This window comes from Apteryx mantelli, chromosome Z (genome assembly GCF_036417845.1).
Source record: "Apteryx mantelli isolate bAptMan1 chromosome Z, bAptMan1.hap1, whole genome shotgun sequence".
Lineage (NCBI taxonomy): Eukaryota > Metazoa > Chordata > Aves > Apterygiformes > Apterygidae > Apteryx > Apteryx mantelli.
In genome coordinates this window covers 42,127,139-42,144,332 of record NC_090020.1, presented here as the reverse complement: position 1 = coordinate 42,144,332, position 17,194 = coordinate 42,127,139, and the positions used below count along the sequence as shown (strand labels likewise).

General features: G+C 34.7%; 1 protein-coding gene across 5 annotated transcripts in view; it reads left to right on the top strand.

Annotated features, from left to right (window-relative positions):
* The window catches only part of DMXL1 (Dmx like 1), an 85,551-nt gene extending 69,162 nt beyond the window's left edge, over positions 1 to 16,389 (top strand). For 3 of the 5 annotated variants that reach the window (XM_067315823.1, XM_067315821.1, XM_067315820.1), the window contains exons 34-45: positions 1,298 to 1,360; positions 3,336 to 3,422; positions 4,092 to 4,213; positions 4,333 to 4,474; positions 8,349 to 8,399; positions 8,675 to 8,735; positions 8,967 to 9,094; positions 9,941 to 10,033; positions 10,465 to 10,556; positions 11,269 to 11,321; positions 13,126 to 13,343; positions 13,761 to 16,389. In XM_067315823.1, coding sequence (XP_067171924.1) covers positions 1,298 to 1,360; positions 3,336 to 3,422; positions 4,092 to 4,213; positions 4,333 to 4,474; positions 8,349 to 8,399; positions 8,675 to 8,735; positions 8,967 to 9,094; positions 9,941 to 10,033; positions 10,465 to 10,556; positions 11,269 to 11,321; positions 13,126 to 13,343; positions 13,761 to 13,985 — 1,335 coding nt within the window. In that variant the 3' untranslated portion in view covers positions 13,986 to 16,389. The remainder of the gene's footprint in view (positions 1 to 1,297; positions 1,361 to 3,335; positions 3,423 to 4,091; positions 4,214 to 4,332; positions 4,475 to 8,348; positions 8,400 to 8,674; positions 8,736 to 8,966; positions 9,095 to 9,940; positions 10,034 to 10,464; positions 10,557 to 11,268; positions 11,322 to 13,125; positions 13,344 to 13,760) is intronic. The other 2 variants (XM_067315826.1, XM_067315822.1) reach the window with 1 other exon arrangement.
* The last annotated feature ends 805 nt before the right edge of the window (positions 16,390 to 17,194 follow it).

The following is a 17,194-nucleotide window of genomic DNA, read 5'->3' as shown; positions in this document are numbered from 1 at the left end:
TTTATTAGTGTGCAGTATCTTTTCTGCTCCCAGGAATTCTAGCCCATAGTTCTGCCACTTGTCCTCCAATCGATAAGGCTGCTGCCAGTCCTCAAACTGAGCAGTTCTGTTGATCAGGTCTGCCTGTACAGGGTGGTTTGACCACGTCACAGTGTAGCACAGTAAAATTGCATGTAGTGTATCATATCTTCCTCTGTCCCACACTTGTCAAACTGTGACCTTTGGAGTCTCAGAATAGCATATCAGCAGGACTGGCATTATTCAAAAGAGTTGTCCTTTGGATTAATGTTTTTTAAAAGTTTCATCTTTAGATGAAAGGTAGGATAATAATTTTAAAAATTTTGAACTTGGCTATACTTATACCTAATTCCATACAATGCACAGAATGCCTTTAAATGTAGCATGTCTTTAAACTTGCATCTTCCTCCCATAATCATTCCTATTTTTCGTTTCAATTCCTCAGTCTAAAACTCTGACAGTTCTTAATTATCTAACCACCTCATGCCAAAACTCACTGAATGACTTTGGATTAGTGTTTTATTTTTGCTCCTTTGTTAAATTATTTCTAGGTTAAATGCTTCAGGTCAGTAAGTGACATTCAAAAGAATGACTTGTATCATAGAAAAACTACCTAGCTGCAGAAACAGAGGAGAGAGGATCAGATCAGAACACACTAAGCATGTAGGAGGAAGGAGTATTCATCCCTAGTAAAGCCATGGCAGCAAGGAGTTCTGCATGAGCTCATCTTTGTCCTGGCACAGCTAGACTACTAGCTTGCTTGGGTGTTTATATGTTGAAGCTACTTGTGTTCAGTGCAGATTGCAGTTGAGAGGAAGTAATTCTTTTTGTCTTGTCTTTTGAAGATGCCTTATTTCTGATAATGTCTTATGTTAATGCAGCCATGCTACTATGCTATATGGAGAGGTTTTTTGAAATATTTGAGATGTTTTATATGTTTCTAAGCAGGACTGTTGGCAGCCTTGCACAGTATGGGCTTGTTAGCTTTGTTTCCAGCTGTTACTGATATGTCAGTGATTACTTATTTTCCAAGAAATCTGACCGTACAAAATATGTAAATTAATATCTTCTGCACTCAATATGGAGTTTGGAATTTGAGAATTACTGTTGCTGTACAACAAAATACCTATGTGATGTGCATGTGTGTGCAAATTTACTGTTGTGTTTTAATTGTTCTCTGTTGGAGTAAATAACAAGGAATTAAGGATTTCCTTGGTACTTTGTATGTTGTGTCTTATCTTTATTTTTTTGTTCTGTGGTTGTTCTTTTGTTTGTGAAGTCATTAGAGGACCACAGTGAAACCATGAAAAATTCTACAGTGGAAGAGCCCATCGTCAATAAGGTACACGATAGTAATGCTCAAATTATTTAGACTTTACATTATTATGAAATCCTTTTTTTAAAGTGGTGTTGGTAACTCTTAAAAATTGTTGCCAACATAGCAAAGAAACTGAAAAACTTAGTTTTGCAAGCACTTAGATGTTAGACTACTCTTGATATAGAGCCTATCTGAAATGAAATATATCCTAAAAAGCTGGATTAAATAACCAGGTAAGCACAGTATTATCAAATTCCATAGCTATTCCAACCACAGATTGGAGGCTGAGATTTGCCCAAGTGGCTTGGAAAATTCAGTAGCGCTATGGGAAGTGGTACACAGGAGTTTTGACCTATCTGTAATGGCTAGAATAGTCCCCCATAGGTGAAGATGGATAATTGTAGTCTGAAGTCAAAGTGCTGTTTGTTAGCATCACACTAGTTTGATATTTAAAACTTTTAATGAGCCTTAGTTTTAAGGTAGTGATGAATTAGCCTGTACAACATCTTTAAAATATTTTTATTCACATTTCTAGAAACAGTATTACAGCTTTTCAGTCTCTCTTAACAATCTTTCAAGAAAGTTGCTGTATTCTTCAGGTTGACTTTTTACAAAACTGGTGAGAATAAATAATTAATCACTTTGTGTTCCCATTTATATGATGGAACAGTATTAGCAGTTAGCTAATTGGAGCTGACTGACCGTAAAAAATATATATATATATATAAATAAATCTTAATTTCTTGAGTTTGTTCACCATATAATGCAGGTCACTTTTTGTACCTGATTGTCAGTTCAGGCTTTTGCAGCTTTAGCTAGGATATAAGATTACTAGAGTAGCAACACATGTTTTGTAAATTCTGGTTTTGACCTAAAAAAAGGGGTATTCCATTCCATGGTATGTAACAGCTACAGCCTTTTTCCAAACCTTGAAAAAGACTGTTTGCAGTTCGTACACATTTTACCAGTGAGCAGCTTTTTGGACAGCACCATCTTACTGTTGTTGAAATATTAAAATACCCTTGGGTAAATCTTTTGAAGACTGGAGAATTAAGAAATTGAGCTGGAGAGGCTGGAAAACAGCAGTTCTAGAATAATGCTTTAATTTTAGAGGAAGTACAAAATTTTACACTTAAGGTTTGAATTTTCATATCACCAGTTCTATTTTGCAGTGCCTTTTCTTGCTGTAAAATTCTCCTGTATCTACAACAGTTCTTTTAGTCTGTCAATTTAATACTTACAATTCTGAGCTCTTTAATTTTGAATAGGAGTACTGCAGTGCTGCTAGGAGTTGCAGTTTAGAATTTGATTATGTGCTGGCATACAGCTGGATTCATCTTAAAAATACAATTTTCTATTTTCTAAAATAAGAAAAGGTAAACAAGAGTCAAATACTACATTAGATTGTGTAACAAAACAAAAATTGATAGTAAAATTAATTTTTAAAATAGCTGCTATTTGTTTTGCAGTATTGGAATGTGCAGGGCAACTTAGCAGATTTATGCAATTGTGAAGAACAGATGAGTTGGAAAAAGTTCAAACTTATTTTCCTGCTCTGGATCTTGTATGTGCTTTCTTTTGGACTAGTTTGTCACTTTTAGTGATGGAATTAAAAGTTTTGATAAGAATGTGAAGAGACTTAGCAAAACCCTTTTTTTTCTAAGCATAAAACATCAAAACTTTTTTTTATCAACACCCCCTACTATACATGTAGCCTCACTGGTTTTCAGTAACCCTGAAAAATTTATGAGAATGAACACAGTAAGTGGGATTTACGACAGATTAAGTTTTATGTGTTGCTGAGGTTATCTCAACATGGCACTGGGAAGCTAGATTACACATGAAACATTTACCATAATAATTACAGATCATATTTGTCATATTTATTATGCTTAAAATTGAGACAAATATGATTGTGTTTGGTCTCTGTACTTCCAGGAAAAAAAAAAGTTGCGTAAAAACTTGTTGCATTTAAATATGCTCTACTTTTTTAATACAGATAGAAACAGATCTGGGATACCCAGGAGGAAAGGCAAGAATAATTCATAAAGAGTCTGACATCATTACTGCTTTTGCAGTCAATAAAGTAAGTATAAAGGAGGTATGATAACAGTGTGGTACTTCCATCTGTTAAACAGGTGGCTACCCCATTGTGAGTGGGTATATCCTTTGCCCGCTGCCTTGATACAGCTTGAATTCTTTCTCTAAAGCACTTCATACTTATGCTGTTAAAGACACCCAGTTCTATTACAGACTGTCTTCTTTTTTTAATTATTGTGCAAATAGAAGGAAGGGAGAGGGAGCCTCTCTACTTTTTTCTTTAAGCTTTTATGTGGTAGTGTTTTTTCCTCTTCCTTCCCTATCCAATGCCACAAGGAAATAGTGACTGTCTTATCTAACCATTTAAGTCTTAAGTAGCAGATGAGAGGAGGGGAGGTGGTTGCAAGCAGTGTAGTATAGTATGCTGGGCAGTAACCTCTTGGTTCTCTGAGACAAATAAGGAGAAACTAGAGCTGCTTGCGAGAGGTTTAAAATACAAATTGTGTATGTTGCTATCCCAGATAGAAACAAACTTTTAAAAAGGAAACATCAAGTTTGGCCCATTTAACTATATAGATTAGGCATAAATGTTTGTATTTGCAAACTGATTAACTGTATTTTTTTGTGAACAATTCTACCAAAACCAGGACAACTCCAAAAAGCATGCTTTCGAGTATGCCTTTTGTAACAGTTCTTTTTTGTATTACTTTTTCAGGCAAATCGGAACTGCATTGCCATTGCATCAAGTCATGACATCCAAGAACTAGATGTTTCTGCGATTTTAGCTACCCAAATCTATACCTGGGTTGATGATGACATGGAAATAGAAAATAAAGGGTATAGTTTCTATGTTTCCAGTAATGCAGCTTGACTTGTGCATAAATTTACCCTGTAAGAAAGCACAGTATTTAACATTGTTGCTTGGAATGTAATTTGTAATGTTGTTTCATTTGTAGGGCTGATGATTTCTTAGTTATACATGCTCGTGATGATCTGGTAAATATTCAGGGAACTACTCCTTATACTCATAGTAATCCTGGCACACCTATCAATATGCCTTGGCTTGGTAGTACCCAAACTGGCCGGGGTGCATCTGTGGTAAGTAACTTGTCAAAGACCAGCCTTCTTTATCCGTATCTCTACTTTCTCTTCAGTGTTGCTGCTTATGTTTTACATGGAGCATGTGAATAAAAGCAGCCTGTGTGTATAATCAAGACATGAGCTGGAATTTTTTATGCTCTGATTAATGGGCTAAAATACTGCACAGAATTGAAGATGCACCAGCTAAACAAGCAGAGTTTTTAGTCAAGCCATTTGTTTTCCCTACTTAAGATAGGTCATTAAAAAATAAAATTAAAAAATCAAGGTTCAGGTAGGAAATTGCAGTTTAAATTGTTCTTTAATGAGTTGAAGCCAAATGCTGTACCTGAACAGCATAAATTGAGAATATGAGAGGATTGGGTAGAAATGTTTGTGTAAAATATTGAAGTAGCTTTTAGTTAAAGCAGAATCTCAAGTTTCATTCTGAGTTCCAGACTATTCCAGTCTTTATTTAAAAGTAAATATCAACTTATACTCTAGTACAAAGTACCATTTTATTGCACTGTATGTTAGTACGATCCTGTGTTGTAGAAATGATAGTGAATGAACTCCTAAAGCAAATTTCAGTGGCTGGACAAGGAAGGCTTCAAGTGAAGTGAATTAAACGCTGGGCAAATGGGAATTCTTGGAGTCATGAGAAAAATAAGCTGATATTGCAGAAGTAGTACCAGCTACAAATAGCACATGTAGTTTGAACTCCATGTCACACTGATATAGGACAGTGGGGTTTTTTTATCCCCAAGGTTACTGACAGCTCTATCTTGTTTCTTCTGAAGTGCTGTACAGTGTCCCTGTAACTTTACTTAATAGCATTATTAAATATCTCATTTCTGAGGCATAGGTTCTAGAGAAGATGATCAATTTCATTGTTTTGCCTTTCTGAAATAAACTACTGAAGGACACCCAGTAAAGCATGACTATGTCTGCAAGACCAAATTGATCCTTCTGGTAGCAGTGGTGACACCTGTACAATGGTAGCTCTTATTTTTAGAAATAGACACCGAGTCTGGAGTAAGGTTTGGACCTTAGCAAAAAGCTATTTGCACAGATTTAATTCAGATTAAATGATAATTCTAATCTGGCCATTGACATACCTTAGTTTCTAGGCAAGGTAGGTGCTCTGCTCTCTAATAATGCAGGTCTGTAGATTAGTCAGCTGGGAGATGCTTTCTTGGAGCCACCTTTAACTGGACTGGAATGGTCACGCAAAGCACCTTAATTGCCTGTACTCACCTTATGTTGAGTGCATCTGCACCTTGTCTTAAACTTTGGACTTAACTTTTGGTTGGCATTGTGTTAGACTCTGGCAGGGGAGTAGAGAACCAGCCACAGCATGTACTGCCTGTTGCTCGGGGAGGGGAGGTGAAGCTATTGAATAGAGATGAAGGTAAAAGAAGGAAGATGCAGGGAATGTTGAGAGAAGCTGGAGTTACTGTGGTAGGGCTCAAATCTGGAGGAAAACCAGCTCCATCAGAAAACTTTGTTGTTACTGTTTGTTCCTTCCCGTACTGCTTGTGATCCTTGTTCCCATCTTTTCCATAATTTGGAGCCCATTTAGTAGATGTGTAGCCTGCAGTTTGGTACTACTACTGGCTTTTCGGTCTTGTTGTCTTTGCTTTACCCCATCAACAGGGCAAAGTATTTTGAAAATAACAGGCTCTTCTATGGCTCTAAGGCAGTTAACTTCATTTCATTAGCTCTGAGTTTTTTTGTTACTCTTCTTCTTTTTATTCAGTTCGTACAAAGTAAGTGAGGAAGTTCACCACTACATTCTTCAGAGCAGTGTGTTCATACGGTTATCACATGAGATGCTTCTAAGAGAACACTGAAGTAAACAGCACATACTGTCAACTTTGTTAAAGCTTAAGTAATGTCCTATCACTTGCCTTCCGAGCCAATACAATTGACAGCAACACTCACCACAGTTTAATAACTGCTGGTCGAATTTTAGGCTCTTTTTTTCAGTCTTCAGTATGTTAGGCCCACAGCAACCAACTCCCCAACAAAGCAACCAGCATTCTAGCCATCTGCTAAAGTTAATGGGAAGCTGAGCGCTAGGCAGTATCAAGTGTCCATTACATTATTTGCATTTGATTAATGATATTTGGCTTCTGAATTGGAGAGATTGCACCAAAGATTTGTTAGCATAGTCTTTGAAAGACATACCCCCATAAGCTTTTATTTTCCCTTTTTCCAAAACATCATCCACTACAGCTTAAGAGAAGATGATGCATGTTATCTGTTGAATGAAGCAGGAAGGTTTTCACTGACTTCCAGATAGAAGCTATTAGCTATAAAGTTTAACACAGCCCTTTTATTTTTGGTGAAGAAATATAACAGGCATGAATAACTTTTGAGTTTTTCTGTCACTTAGACATAGAGACAAATGTACATGTTAGAGGCCAAAGTATTGCAACTGTTTACTGACTGGTATACACACTATTGGTTAAGTATATTGTTCTCTATTGTCATGTCCTAATGTCTTAAAACGTATATGTTGTTTTTATTCTCCAATATTTTACCAAACCCCTTCAGGGTCTTTCCTTCTAATTTCAAGTTTTTACAGATGTAGGGTAAAACCCACATATTTGAAGTTCTTATTTGCATATATTATTAGATCTTCAGTAAAGTGTTTTAAAATAAAATTAGTTATCTAAGAGGTATAAGGCTTTCCCTTCAACAAATAATAAATCTGAGAGCTGGAAGCTCTAAATCTGCTTCCAAAATCTAATCAGGAGGATTGCAATTACTCCACCAATCCAGAAAGTGGTGAATTTTAGCAGGAGAATAATTTATTAGCACTTCAACTATTTATCTTCCTTTTCATTTGCAAGTTGGAATTGTTAGAGAACATTGCTTTTTCAACTCTTTAGATCAGATACAGCAATATGGAGCAAGCAACAGTTTGTAATTAATACTTCATGTTAGTTGGCACACTAATGTGGTTGGAGGCCAAGGGAGAATAGCATACTTAAAATATTTGCTTGGCTATATACTGTTTTTTGGTCAAGCAGTAGCAGAATACTGTACAGAATTATAGCAGCTGAGGAAAACAGTTCAGTGTCAAGTTGCTAGTGATGAGTAGTAGGTGATAAGCTATGTTGAAAGTGAATGCTGTAGTAACAAGCTTTTTTTGGAAATGTTCGTTAAAAATATAACACCTGATCCAAAAGTAAATTTATGCCCTGAGGTAAATTATTCGTGCGTGAGAAAACTGAATCCAACAATTCTCTGAGGAAAGACAGTCCTCAAAACAGTCGCAAGCTTCTAGGGAGAGCTGATAGAAATGAATGAAGACTAAACTTTGAAATACATTGGTAGAAGGAAACCAAGGGAAGAGGCATGCAAGTTAAAAACAGATGCATTTCCCTGATGAGAATTCCCCACATTGTCCTTCCCATTGGGGTAATATTATGGGCTGGACTTTTCACTTAATTTGGAATTTGTTATCTTAGTTGTTTGTTGTCTCCAGTTTTCTTTGTTTATTGAGCTCTTCCTAGTTAGGAATTGATCAGTTAAATCTACATGGGAAAAGTAGCATTTTTGGTAATGTGTCTTGCTCAAAGGAAAGTTTGGAATAAGTTTTTTTTGGAATAAGACCAAAAGTGCTGTTGAGAATCTGTTGGATCTGTATTTTTGCAATTAATAAATGCTCTTGAAAAATCTTTGGTTTACCCATTGCTAGCTATATTGCTTGTTCTGGATGGCCACAAATAATCACAGTTATTTTTCAGTCGGTGACAATAAACTATCTAGTCTTGAAAATTAATGTAGTCCTTCCTATTTTTTTTTATTTATGTTAAAGTTTGTTTACCTCTTTCTTTACATGCTTCTGCTTCTTCCTCTCTCTTGCTTATCTTACAATATTCAGGAATATTCCAATAAATTTAATGGAATCAGAAAGGAATTGGCAAGAAAAGAGGTAAGACTGCAGTCTAAGGAGTGTTTATATTTGGATCCATAAATCTCTGAAGCAAAAAGTTAATATTTACCTGGGTGTAAAAGCTGCATAAGCATTAACATCTACACTAGTCTTGGGAGAAACTAACTTATGTCTGAATTTCTAAAAGCAGTACTTGCTTTCAATAGGAATTTCTCAAGGAAACAATTGTCTATCACTCATTATTTTCGTTCAGTAGGTATTTTCTTCAGTAGTATTGTTTAACTGTTTTTTTTATTATTTTGCATGTTGAACAGATGCTCAAGAAAGCTATTAATAATGTCAGAAGAATGGCTTCTCATCCAACATTACCATATTGTAAGTTCACTTTATTAAAAACAAAGTTATCTAAAGATTATATACTTGCTTATTAAGTTTCAGTGGTACCCACTGCTCCTACGGTATGGCAGGTACTATGCAGTTGTTTTAGTGCTAGTTATTTTGAGGATTTTGTGTGTTGCTGTGACATTTCTTTAAATTTTGGAAAGAACCTTCTGGTTCAGCTGCTAGGACACTTGTGAAAAGTTATGTGAATATCTTCTGTTGCAGATCTGACAGGTGCTCAAGATGGTAGCGTAAGAATGTTTGAATGGGGTCATGCACAACAAATCACATGTTTTCGCTCTGGTGGCAATTCAAGGGTAACTCGAATGAGATTCAATTATCAAGGAAATAAGGTAACTGACAGAACACTTCTCTCCCTACCCTCTTTTTTTATTTGAACAGAAAAAACAATTGTAGATTAGCAGAAACATCGGATTCTTCAAATCCAAAGTAGTTTCTCCAGTTGTAGAAAACTTCTGTGTTCTCAGACATACAGTGACATCATAATTCTCAAGGCCCTGCTTTTCTGCTGCACGTTAAAAATGTTAAAATATATGTGTAATATATCTATATAATGTTATTTATATATAAAAAAAATCCTAGGTTATCTTTCATATATACTGTTAGTGTTCAGGTTCTGTGTGTGTGTGTATTTTATATATGTGTGTGTGTGTGTATGTATATATATGCACTGTTTGAAGGATGAACTAGAATTTCTTGGAGCAAATTTTTTTTGGAATCTTTATGCATTATTGAGGTCTCTGTAGACATAAATGCTTATGGAACAGCTACCATTTTAAATATTTCTGTACTATAACAATTGTATAACCACTTTGTTCCAGCTCTTGTGTAAACTGCTGTTTTGGTAGTTAACTATGCCAGAAATTTTTAGTCTTTTCATTATGTTGTGAAGTCTTACAAATTATCGGAAGGCATGCCGCTCTGTTTCCAAAGTGGCGGTGTGCACTAGCGATCTCCTTACATGTTAGTACAGTATCAGTGTATGTACCAAATTAGATTTGACAAGCTGCCTTGAAAACAGCAGCTGTAAAGATTCCTGGGACAAAGGATTTTCTTTTTAGTGGACTATATGATGATGATATAGTTACTCTTAATGTATGAAGTAAATGAAGGATATATTTTTAAGTATACGATATAACACATACGTACATATTTACAACTTGTATTTCTTATTTCAGTTTGGAATTGTTGATGCTGATGGATATATCAGTTTATATCAAACAAACTGGAAGTGTTGCCCACTTACTGGAACCTCACCGAAACCGTATTTGGTGAGCTGAAACCTAAACTGGCTTCCATAAACTTGTGGTGTTCATTTTCCTGGCTCCTTTAGAATAGTTAGGAGTGAGCCAGGACTATCCTAAAACTTGTATTGATTAAATTTTAGTAATATTTTGTTGTTATGTGACCTATTTGACAGACAAATTCTCAAATCCTAATCATATTTCTTAAATTGGAGATGCAATGTTAGATCTGAAATAATGTAAATGTTCTTTGATATGATTTCAATGAAACAGGATTGGAAAGTCTACTTGAGTGAGAAATTAAGAGTATCAGAAGATAAACACATACCATTATATGCTGTATTCTTTAAAATGTTTTTGAAGCAGCTGACCTTCTTGAGGAGGCTTAAGCTTTCATGCTAACACAAAATCTGCTTTTTCTTTAGTTAATAAATAATTTCTAAACTGCAATTTTTCAGACCTGGCAGTGTCATAACAAAACAGCCAATGACTTTGTTTTCATCAGTTCATCATCTTTGATAGCCACAGCAGGATTGTCTACGGACAACAGGTAAGAATGTTAATTGCTGCTGTGATAAAGAGAAAATGAAGTGAGGCTTTTCTTAATGATTCTCCTTAGGGAGTTTGAGAGCATACTTCTGATCTTTCTTCCCCAGGGAGGGGAGGAGGGAGGAGTTTGCATCTAAAGTCCACAGAGCTACTAAAGATGAATCTATAAGGAAGCACAGCTCCTCCATTCATGCTCGATATAAGCCTATCTTATTTATTTATTTATTTTTTAATAGACTTAAGGGGTTGTCAATAGCTTTTCAGTTGACGTTTAACTTTTTAAGTCAGTTTTGCTGAAGAAATAGCAAAAACAATACTAGCATGCAGGTAAATTCAGCCACAAAAGACTGTATCTTAACATGAATCCCTTATGAGAATAACTAGTAGTAGAATGACTGTGTAGCTGGCGTATTCTTGCAGCGTGTCTATAACTGATCTTGTCAAGTCCAGGGATTAATGATTTCTTATTTGGGATTTAAGCAATGGAAGGTTTCTTACTAGGGAAGGTTAGAAATTCTTTAAAATAGACACATAAGCAAAGGAATGATGAGAGTAATTTGGAGTCACCTCAAAGGTATTAACTTTTAAAAAGTCTGTTTTCAGTGCTCTTGTGTATGGAATAAATTTTTAAAATATTCAGATGACTTATTTCAAGTGTTCAAAATACTTCTTAGAACACTTCTCACTGAATTAAAACATTATTTTTTCTATAGAAATATTTGTCTTTGGGATACCTTGGTTTCACCTACAAATAGCTTGGTGCATGGTAAGTAAAATACATCCAGCAAAATATTTGATCATATTAAATACATGTGTGTCTGTCTTTATGGAAATGTTATTGTGGGAAGCAACTTGAATATTAGTAGCCAAACATCTTGCACTGTCCTGTGTGGGTATATCCTCAGGAATCTATATTAAAAATAGATTCTTGATAAGTGGTGTATATATAAATGATCAGTTTCATGGACATGAGCATCTTCCTTTGCATACCTAGGATCTTTGCATCACAAGCACAATGCCTGAAAGCTAGAGGTCTTTAATTTCTGTTCTTTTTTTTTTTAAAGGTTTTGAGCAACTCCTGCTTATAGTGACTAGAGTATTGAGAAGACGATAGCTATACAACTATAAAAAGTACAGTTTTTAACCACAGTTACTGTATTTGCATGACTATACATAAACATCCTTCAATTCCATGTTCCTATGGCAGTGTCTGTACTGATAAATCAGAGAGCACCCACTCAATTTATCATTCAAGTATTAGACCAAATAATGGTTAAGATAACATTAGACATGTCCAGATGCATTAGCTGTTTCTATATAATATGTAAAGAATATAAGCAGATATTCTTTTTATGAACTGATATAAATGTCATTGCCTTTGTGAAAATCCAACCCTCCGAGAAGCCATGATTATGGAAATAGATCTCTGGAATTATGGTTGTAAATAAACATACCAAATTTTCTAGAAAATCGTCATTGACTTTTTTGCATGAATAGGTTTAGCAAGCACATGTGCAAATCAAGATCTCATATACTGTTTTTTAGAGATGAACTTTTAAAGATACTGTAATGTTTGTAAAACATACAGTGTGTCTTTGATTTCAAATGTTGTCCAGTTTTATATCATTTTTATTTTAGGTACTATGCCAAACGGTGGATTTTTTTGATGCTTTTAGCATATGTGTGCATGTAGAGATACCTACATACAGTATTTAAAAAAAAAAAAGCTTTAGAAGAATTAGTCTCCTGTCATAAGTATGTACCTGTTTGATTAGACTAGTTTGAGAGATGAAATACCTAGATCTAATTGGGTTTTATTATTTTTCTTACTAACATTTCACTGTAATGAGAAAAGTAAATTCCAATGTCTAAAACTCAGAATAAGGCTGGGCAGAGAGGAGCTGCAAAGCCTTCTTAATTAAATTATGGTGAAAGCTTAGGCATGTATGAGACACATAGGATTTCTAAACCTAAATTCAGAGAACAGTTTGAACCACAAATACAGTATGTTACGTGCCAAGTATTAGGGTTCATAGCATCTAGTCTTGGACATACTGGGCTTTGTTCTGATAACTGTAATCTGCATTCACTTTCTTCAGTTATGGTAACTAATGCAGTCTCACTAAGAGGAATGCGTATTATCCAAACAAATGTGAAAAGCAGCAAATTTAAAATAACCAGTGGAAACTGTTGTCATAGGCTATTAGGACAAGTAATTTAGGAGGGCTGAAAAATGTTTTTGATGTCTTGTATGGAAAACGTATGCTTTAAAATAACAAGTATTAGAGATGTGAGAAGAATCCGCCTCTGTGAGAGTCTGATTACAGTGGGATAGGAAGGAGGGTTTTTTTCATGCAGAGTGCAATTGCTTAGTTTGGGAATACTACAACTTCAGGATGTTTGATGTGAAGCTAGATTTAAATATATACAGTATTGCATTAAACGGATTGATTGTGTCCAGTTCCATTACAGTTTCAAAGTCACTGTTACTGTCTTAAACCATTAGAGATTGATGGAAAATTAAAGTTAGTACAGTGTGTTTATTTAAATACATTTGCTTTGGCTTTCAGCTTTTATTTGTCATGATAGTGGAGCAACTGTGCTGGCATATGCTCCAAAACATCAGCTGCTAATATCTGGAGGCAGAAAAGGCTTTACTTGTATCATTGATCTTCGCCAAAAACAGCAGCAACAATTACTTCAGAGTCATGATTCTCCAGTCAAAGCAATTGCTGTTGATCCTACAGAAGAGTATTTTGTCACAGGATCTGCTGAAGGCAACATAAAGGTATTTTTTTAATGAGAGGGAGGGAGAAGAGAGCTGATGATAATGTATAAATTCAAATTCATTTTAAATTTGCGAAAACCTTACATAGGTGTGGAATAGTCAGATATGTCCTACATTCTACATTTGTCCTCAACTCTGATCCTCATACACTTACAAATTTAATTATGACATTTTAGTCTTGTCTTGCAGTCCTCCTTGCAGTTAGAAATATTTCTTATTATAAATACGAATTCTATATTCATAGTATTCTATAACTCTGTCATTATAGATTGCTATATATCTTTTTTTACAATTAGTGTCAAAGACAAATGCAATACGTAGTCCAGGCCAATTTTTCCATGACTGATTACTAATGAGTTTTAAGATCATAGCAATTATCCGTATATTGAGATTGATGATGTTTTGATGCTTTTTCAGGTATGGAGTCTGTCTACCTTTAATCTCCTTCACACTTTCATCAATGAGCATGCTCGACAGTCCCTCTTCAGAAACATTGGGACAGGGGTCATGCAAATTGAGGCAGGACCAGCAAATCACATATTCTCCTGTGGTGCCGATGGAACAGTAAAGATGAGAATCCTGCCTGATAGATTCAGCCCTTTAAATGAAGTGTTAAAAAATGATGTGAAGTTTATGATCTAATACTTTTCTCAATAAAATGTGTAAAGTTCCCCCACCATCACCCCCAAAATATTTTTCCTGTAATAGCCAACAAAGCAAATAGACCATGATAGCTCATGCCACAAAGATACTGCTTTTTTTTTTGTTGTTGTTTTCATATTTATTACCTGGAGCTTTTAGTCCCTAATGCACTGATGCCTTAAAGATTAACGAGGTCCTTCAGATTTTGATTGTTGCCTAAAATAAGCTATACATGACATTGAATTATATATTTATATTCTTAAGGTGTTGCTGAAGTGGTTTACTCTTCCTGTTTTGGTAGTACCATCTGGGCATGGCCTCTGCTTATATTCACCTGGCCTTTCTCTAAAACCAGGTCCAGATGGAAACCTTAGATAATGTTGTTCTTTCACTGTGGCAACCACTCTCTCCTCTAAACTTGTTTAGTCAGCCACAGATTAAAAACATATAGCTATGTCTAGAAAAGAAGCAAAGCCTATTTCAGTAGATACACCTACTGTATCAGAAACTGGCCAAGCAAATGTTCGTATAATGAGCCACTGTCTCTCTCTGTTCCTGGAATCCAGGCTGTTTACCTCTGCAACTCACCCAAACTCTTTGCTCCAATCTAGGGTATACAAAACTGAAGGATATTCTATAACTTATCTTCTGTTCTATAGCTTGAATCACTGCCATCAGGATGGCAGACTTACCTTTAAGAAGTATATTTTTAACCCTGAACACTCTCTTTACAAAAATATGTAAATATTATCGGATATCTTCTTATTAAAATTGTCAAGATTGTGTGAAGCTTTAGTCTTGATCAAGAAATACAGGAAGATGTTGCTTTAGAATATGGCATTAGAATTTCTTTAAAGAATATTTATTTACGCGTCTGTAGAGAAAAAGAACTAATTTATTTTTACATTTTTTCTGGTAAGACTTTATTTAGCCCAAAGATACTCAATTGATTTCCAGCACTTATGTTCCTGTTTGTCTGCTTTGCTTAAGTACTCTAAAAAAGGAAGAAAAAAAAAAAAAAGATCAGGAGTGAAGTACTTTTAATACTGTCGCTCTTTGTACTGTATATTTACTTCTGGTATAAAATGAAAGAAAAATATATTGAAGAGGATAGTGTTTTTTTTTTTTGCCAAAATATTAAACTGTGTAACTTAAATGTTTGACCAAAATATTAATGCACAAAGCCTTTAATTTTTTTTTTAATCAGCTAAAAACTGTTTCTGTAAGTATTTTGAGTTGCTTTTCTTGACCTATTTCAAAACTTGAGAAAGCTTGATAAACATTTAATTTGTAAATTAGATGCAAGGCTGGGTTACTTGAATGCAGATGGTGTACTTTTTTTCTAAAAGATATTTTGTGAAATATAACATCAAGATATTAAATGTAAAAAAAAAAGTCAGATTAGGGGTTGAGGGGTTAAATAAAGCATAGTAGAAATGAAGGGCTTGTAAAATGAACTTTGTAACATTCTCAGGATGCTTTTATCTTAAGAATATAAAATTGTTTAAAAAGATTTTGTAAATTGTATTAAGGTCCTTTTAAATGTATGTTTTGCAAGTCACAGTGCAAACACTAAGAAGGTTTTTATGCACATTACCTGAACTTTCAAATTGTGCAATAAACAGAATGTGAATATTTTGCCATGAAGAAATATGTGGCAGCATTTTCAAAATGATACAGCTGTTCAGTGGTTCAATTCTAATTGTTCTTCCACAACATTTATTAATAATTGAAATCAAAATTGGTATTAAAACAGTTTAAGTACAGTGATAGACCAGAAAAGTGACTAAAAGTAGCACCACCTTACAAACCAGACTTGCCCGATGCATACCTTGTATCTGCTCAGTGACTGAGTATCTTCCTCTTTATTCCTGTTAAAGAAGCAAAACTATGACATTAGGAGTAACACTAACAGAATCCCCTGGAACCCAGACTTTGTAGTTGCTTATGTACATGCATTAGTTTTATGAATCCATTGAATTAATAGAAGTTACATTCAGAAAATGAAAATGTACAAAATCATGAGAACATTGTATAATGTCCTTGATGTTCTGTCCTTAAATATATATATTTTGTTAAAGTTAATATTTCAAGCTCAGCTTATTGTACTGGCAATTACAAAAAGCTGTTTTTTCATCTGTAAACTGAGCAGATTTTATGTGGGATTTGCCAAGACATAGAATGTTGCCAATTTTCTGAGTAGAACTGCACTTTGAATATCCATTCCTTCCTTTATCTGGCGAACTCACGCTTATACCAGAAAAGTAATGACTGGGTGCAGGCATTCTCCATAATGTTTGTAGTTGCCATAAGCTACTCTCAAAACTAAATTATGTAAAATCACAATGTATTTGCCACATCATAATCTTTCAAATAAATCCTACAGAGACTCAACCTCCTATAATTCCATGTTGCTGCTACTTCATTTATAAACAAGATGTTTGTTTGTATAATGTTCATTGATGTTTAACAACTATGTTAAATCATTTTATTGGTAGCTTTCTTACAATGATAGTATCTAAAATGAGTCAACTTCTGTTGTATCTAAAACTTTTTAAAGGGACACTCTCAACTTGAAATCTAGTAATTGAGGAAAAGCTGAATTCAAAGCTGTTCCAGTTGTTGCCCTCAACACTTTCTACTGATTTTTGCCTGTTGCTGTTTGTGACTCAAACAAAATGTTAATACTGGCTACCCAGGGTTATATGCATGAAGTAGGCATATGTGCAAACTGAACTTTAAAATGATGTTTACCAGTGTTTAATCACTAATAACTTCATGTCCAGAAAAAATAACTTACTCTGTAGTTGATAATGTCCCTTTCAAATATCACAGATTAGAATGTGTGCCCTGTGTTAGTCCATGGAGCAATACATAATACAGTCAGATTTACATTCTTCTGTTGCTAATTGATTCGGTTAGCTCAAACACCTTTGTGATCCAAGTTCTTCACTAGTGCTTTCATCAGTAATTTGGGAGAGCTAAAACTCTGGCCATCTAGGTACTTAAACTGGCTTGCTGCTTAAGTTGTAAACAGGTGTTTTGCTGATGTTGCAAAATATGTTTATGGAAAAAGCTGGGGAATGGAATAGACTTATATTTTATTCCAGATGTGGCATATAAGGTGAGCTTACATGTTCTGCATTTTGGAAGCCTCTGCTACCAGTTAGAAGAAATGAAGTGTTGCGGTTTCCTACACTAGGTACCAC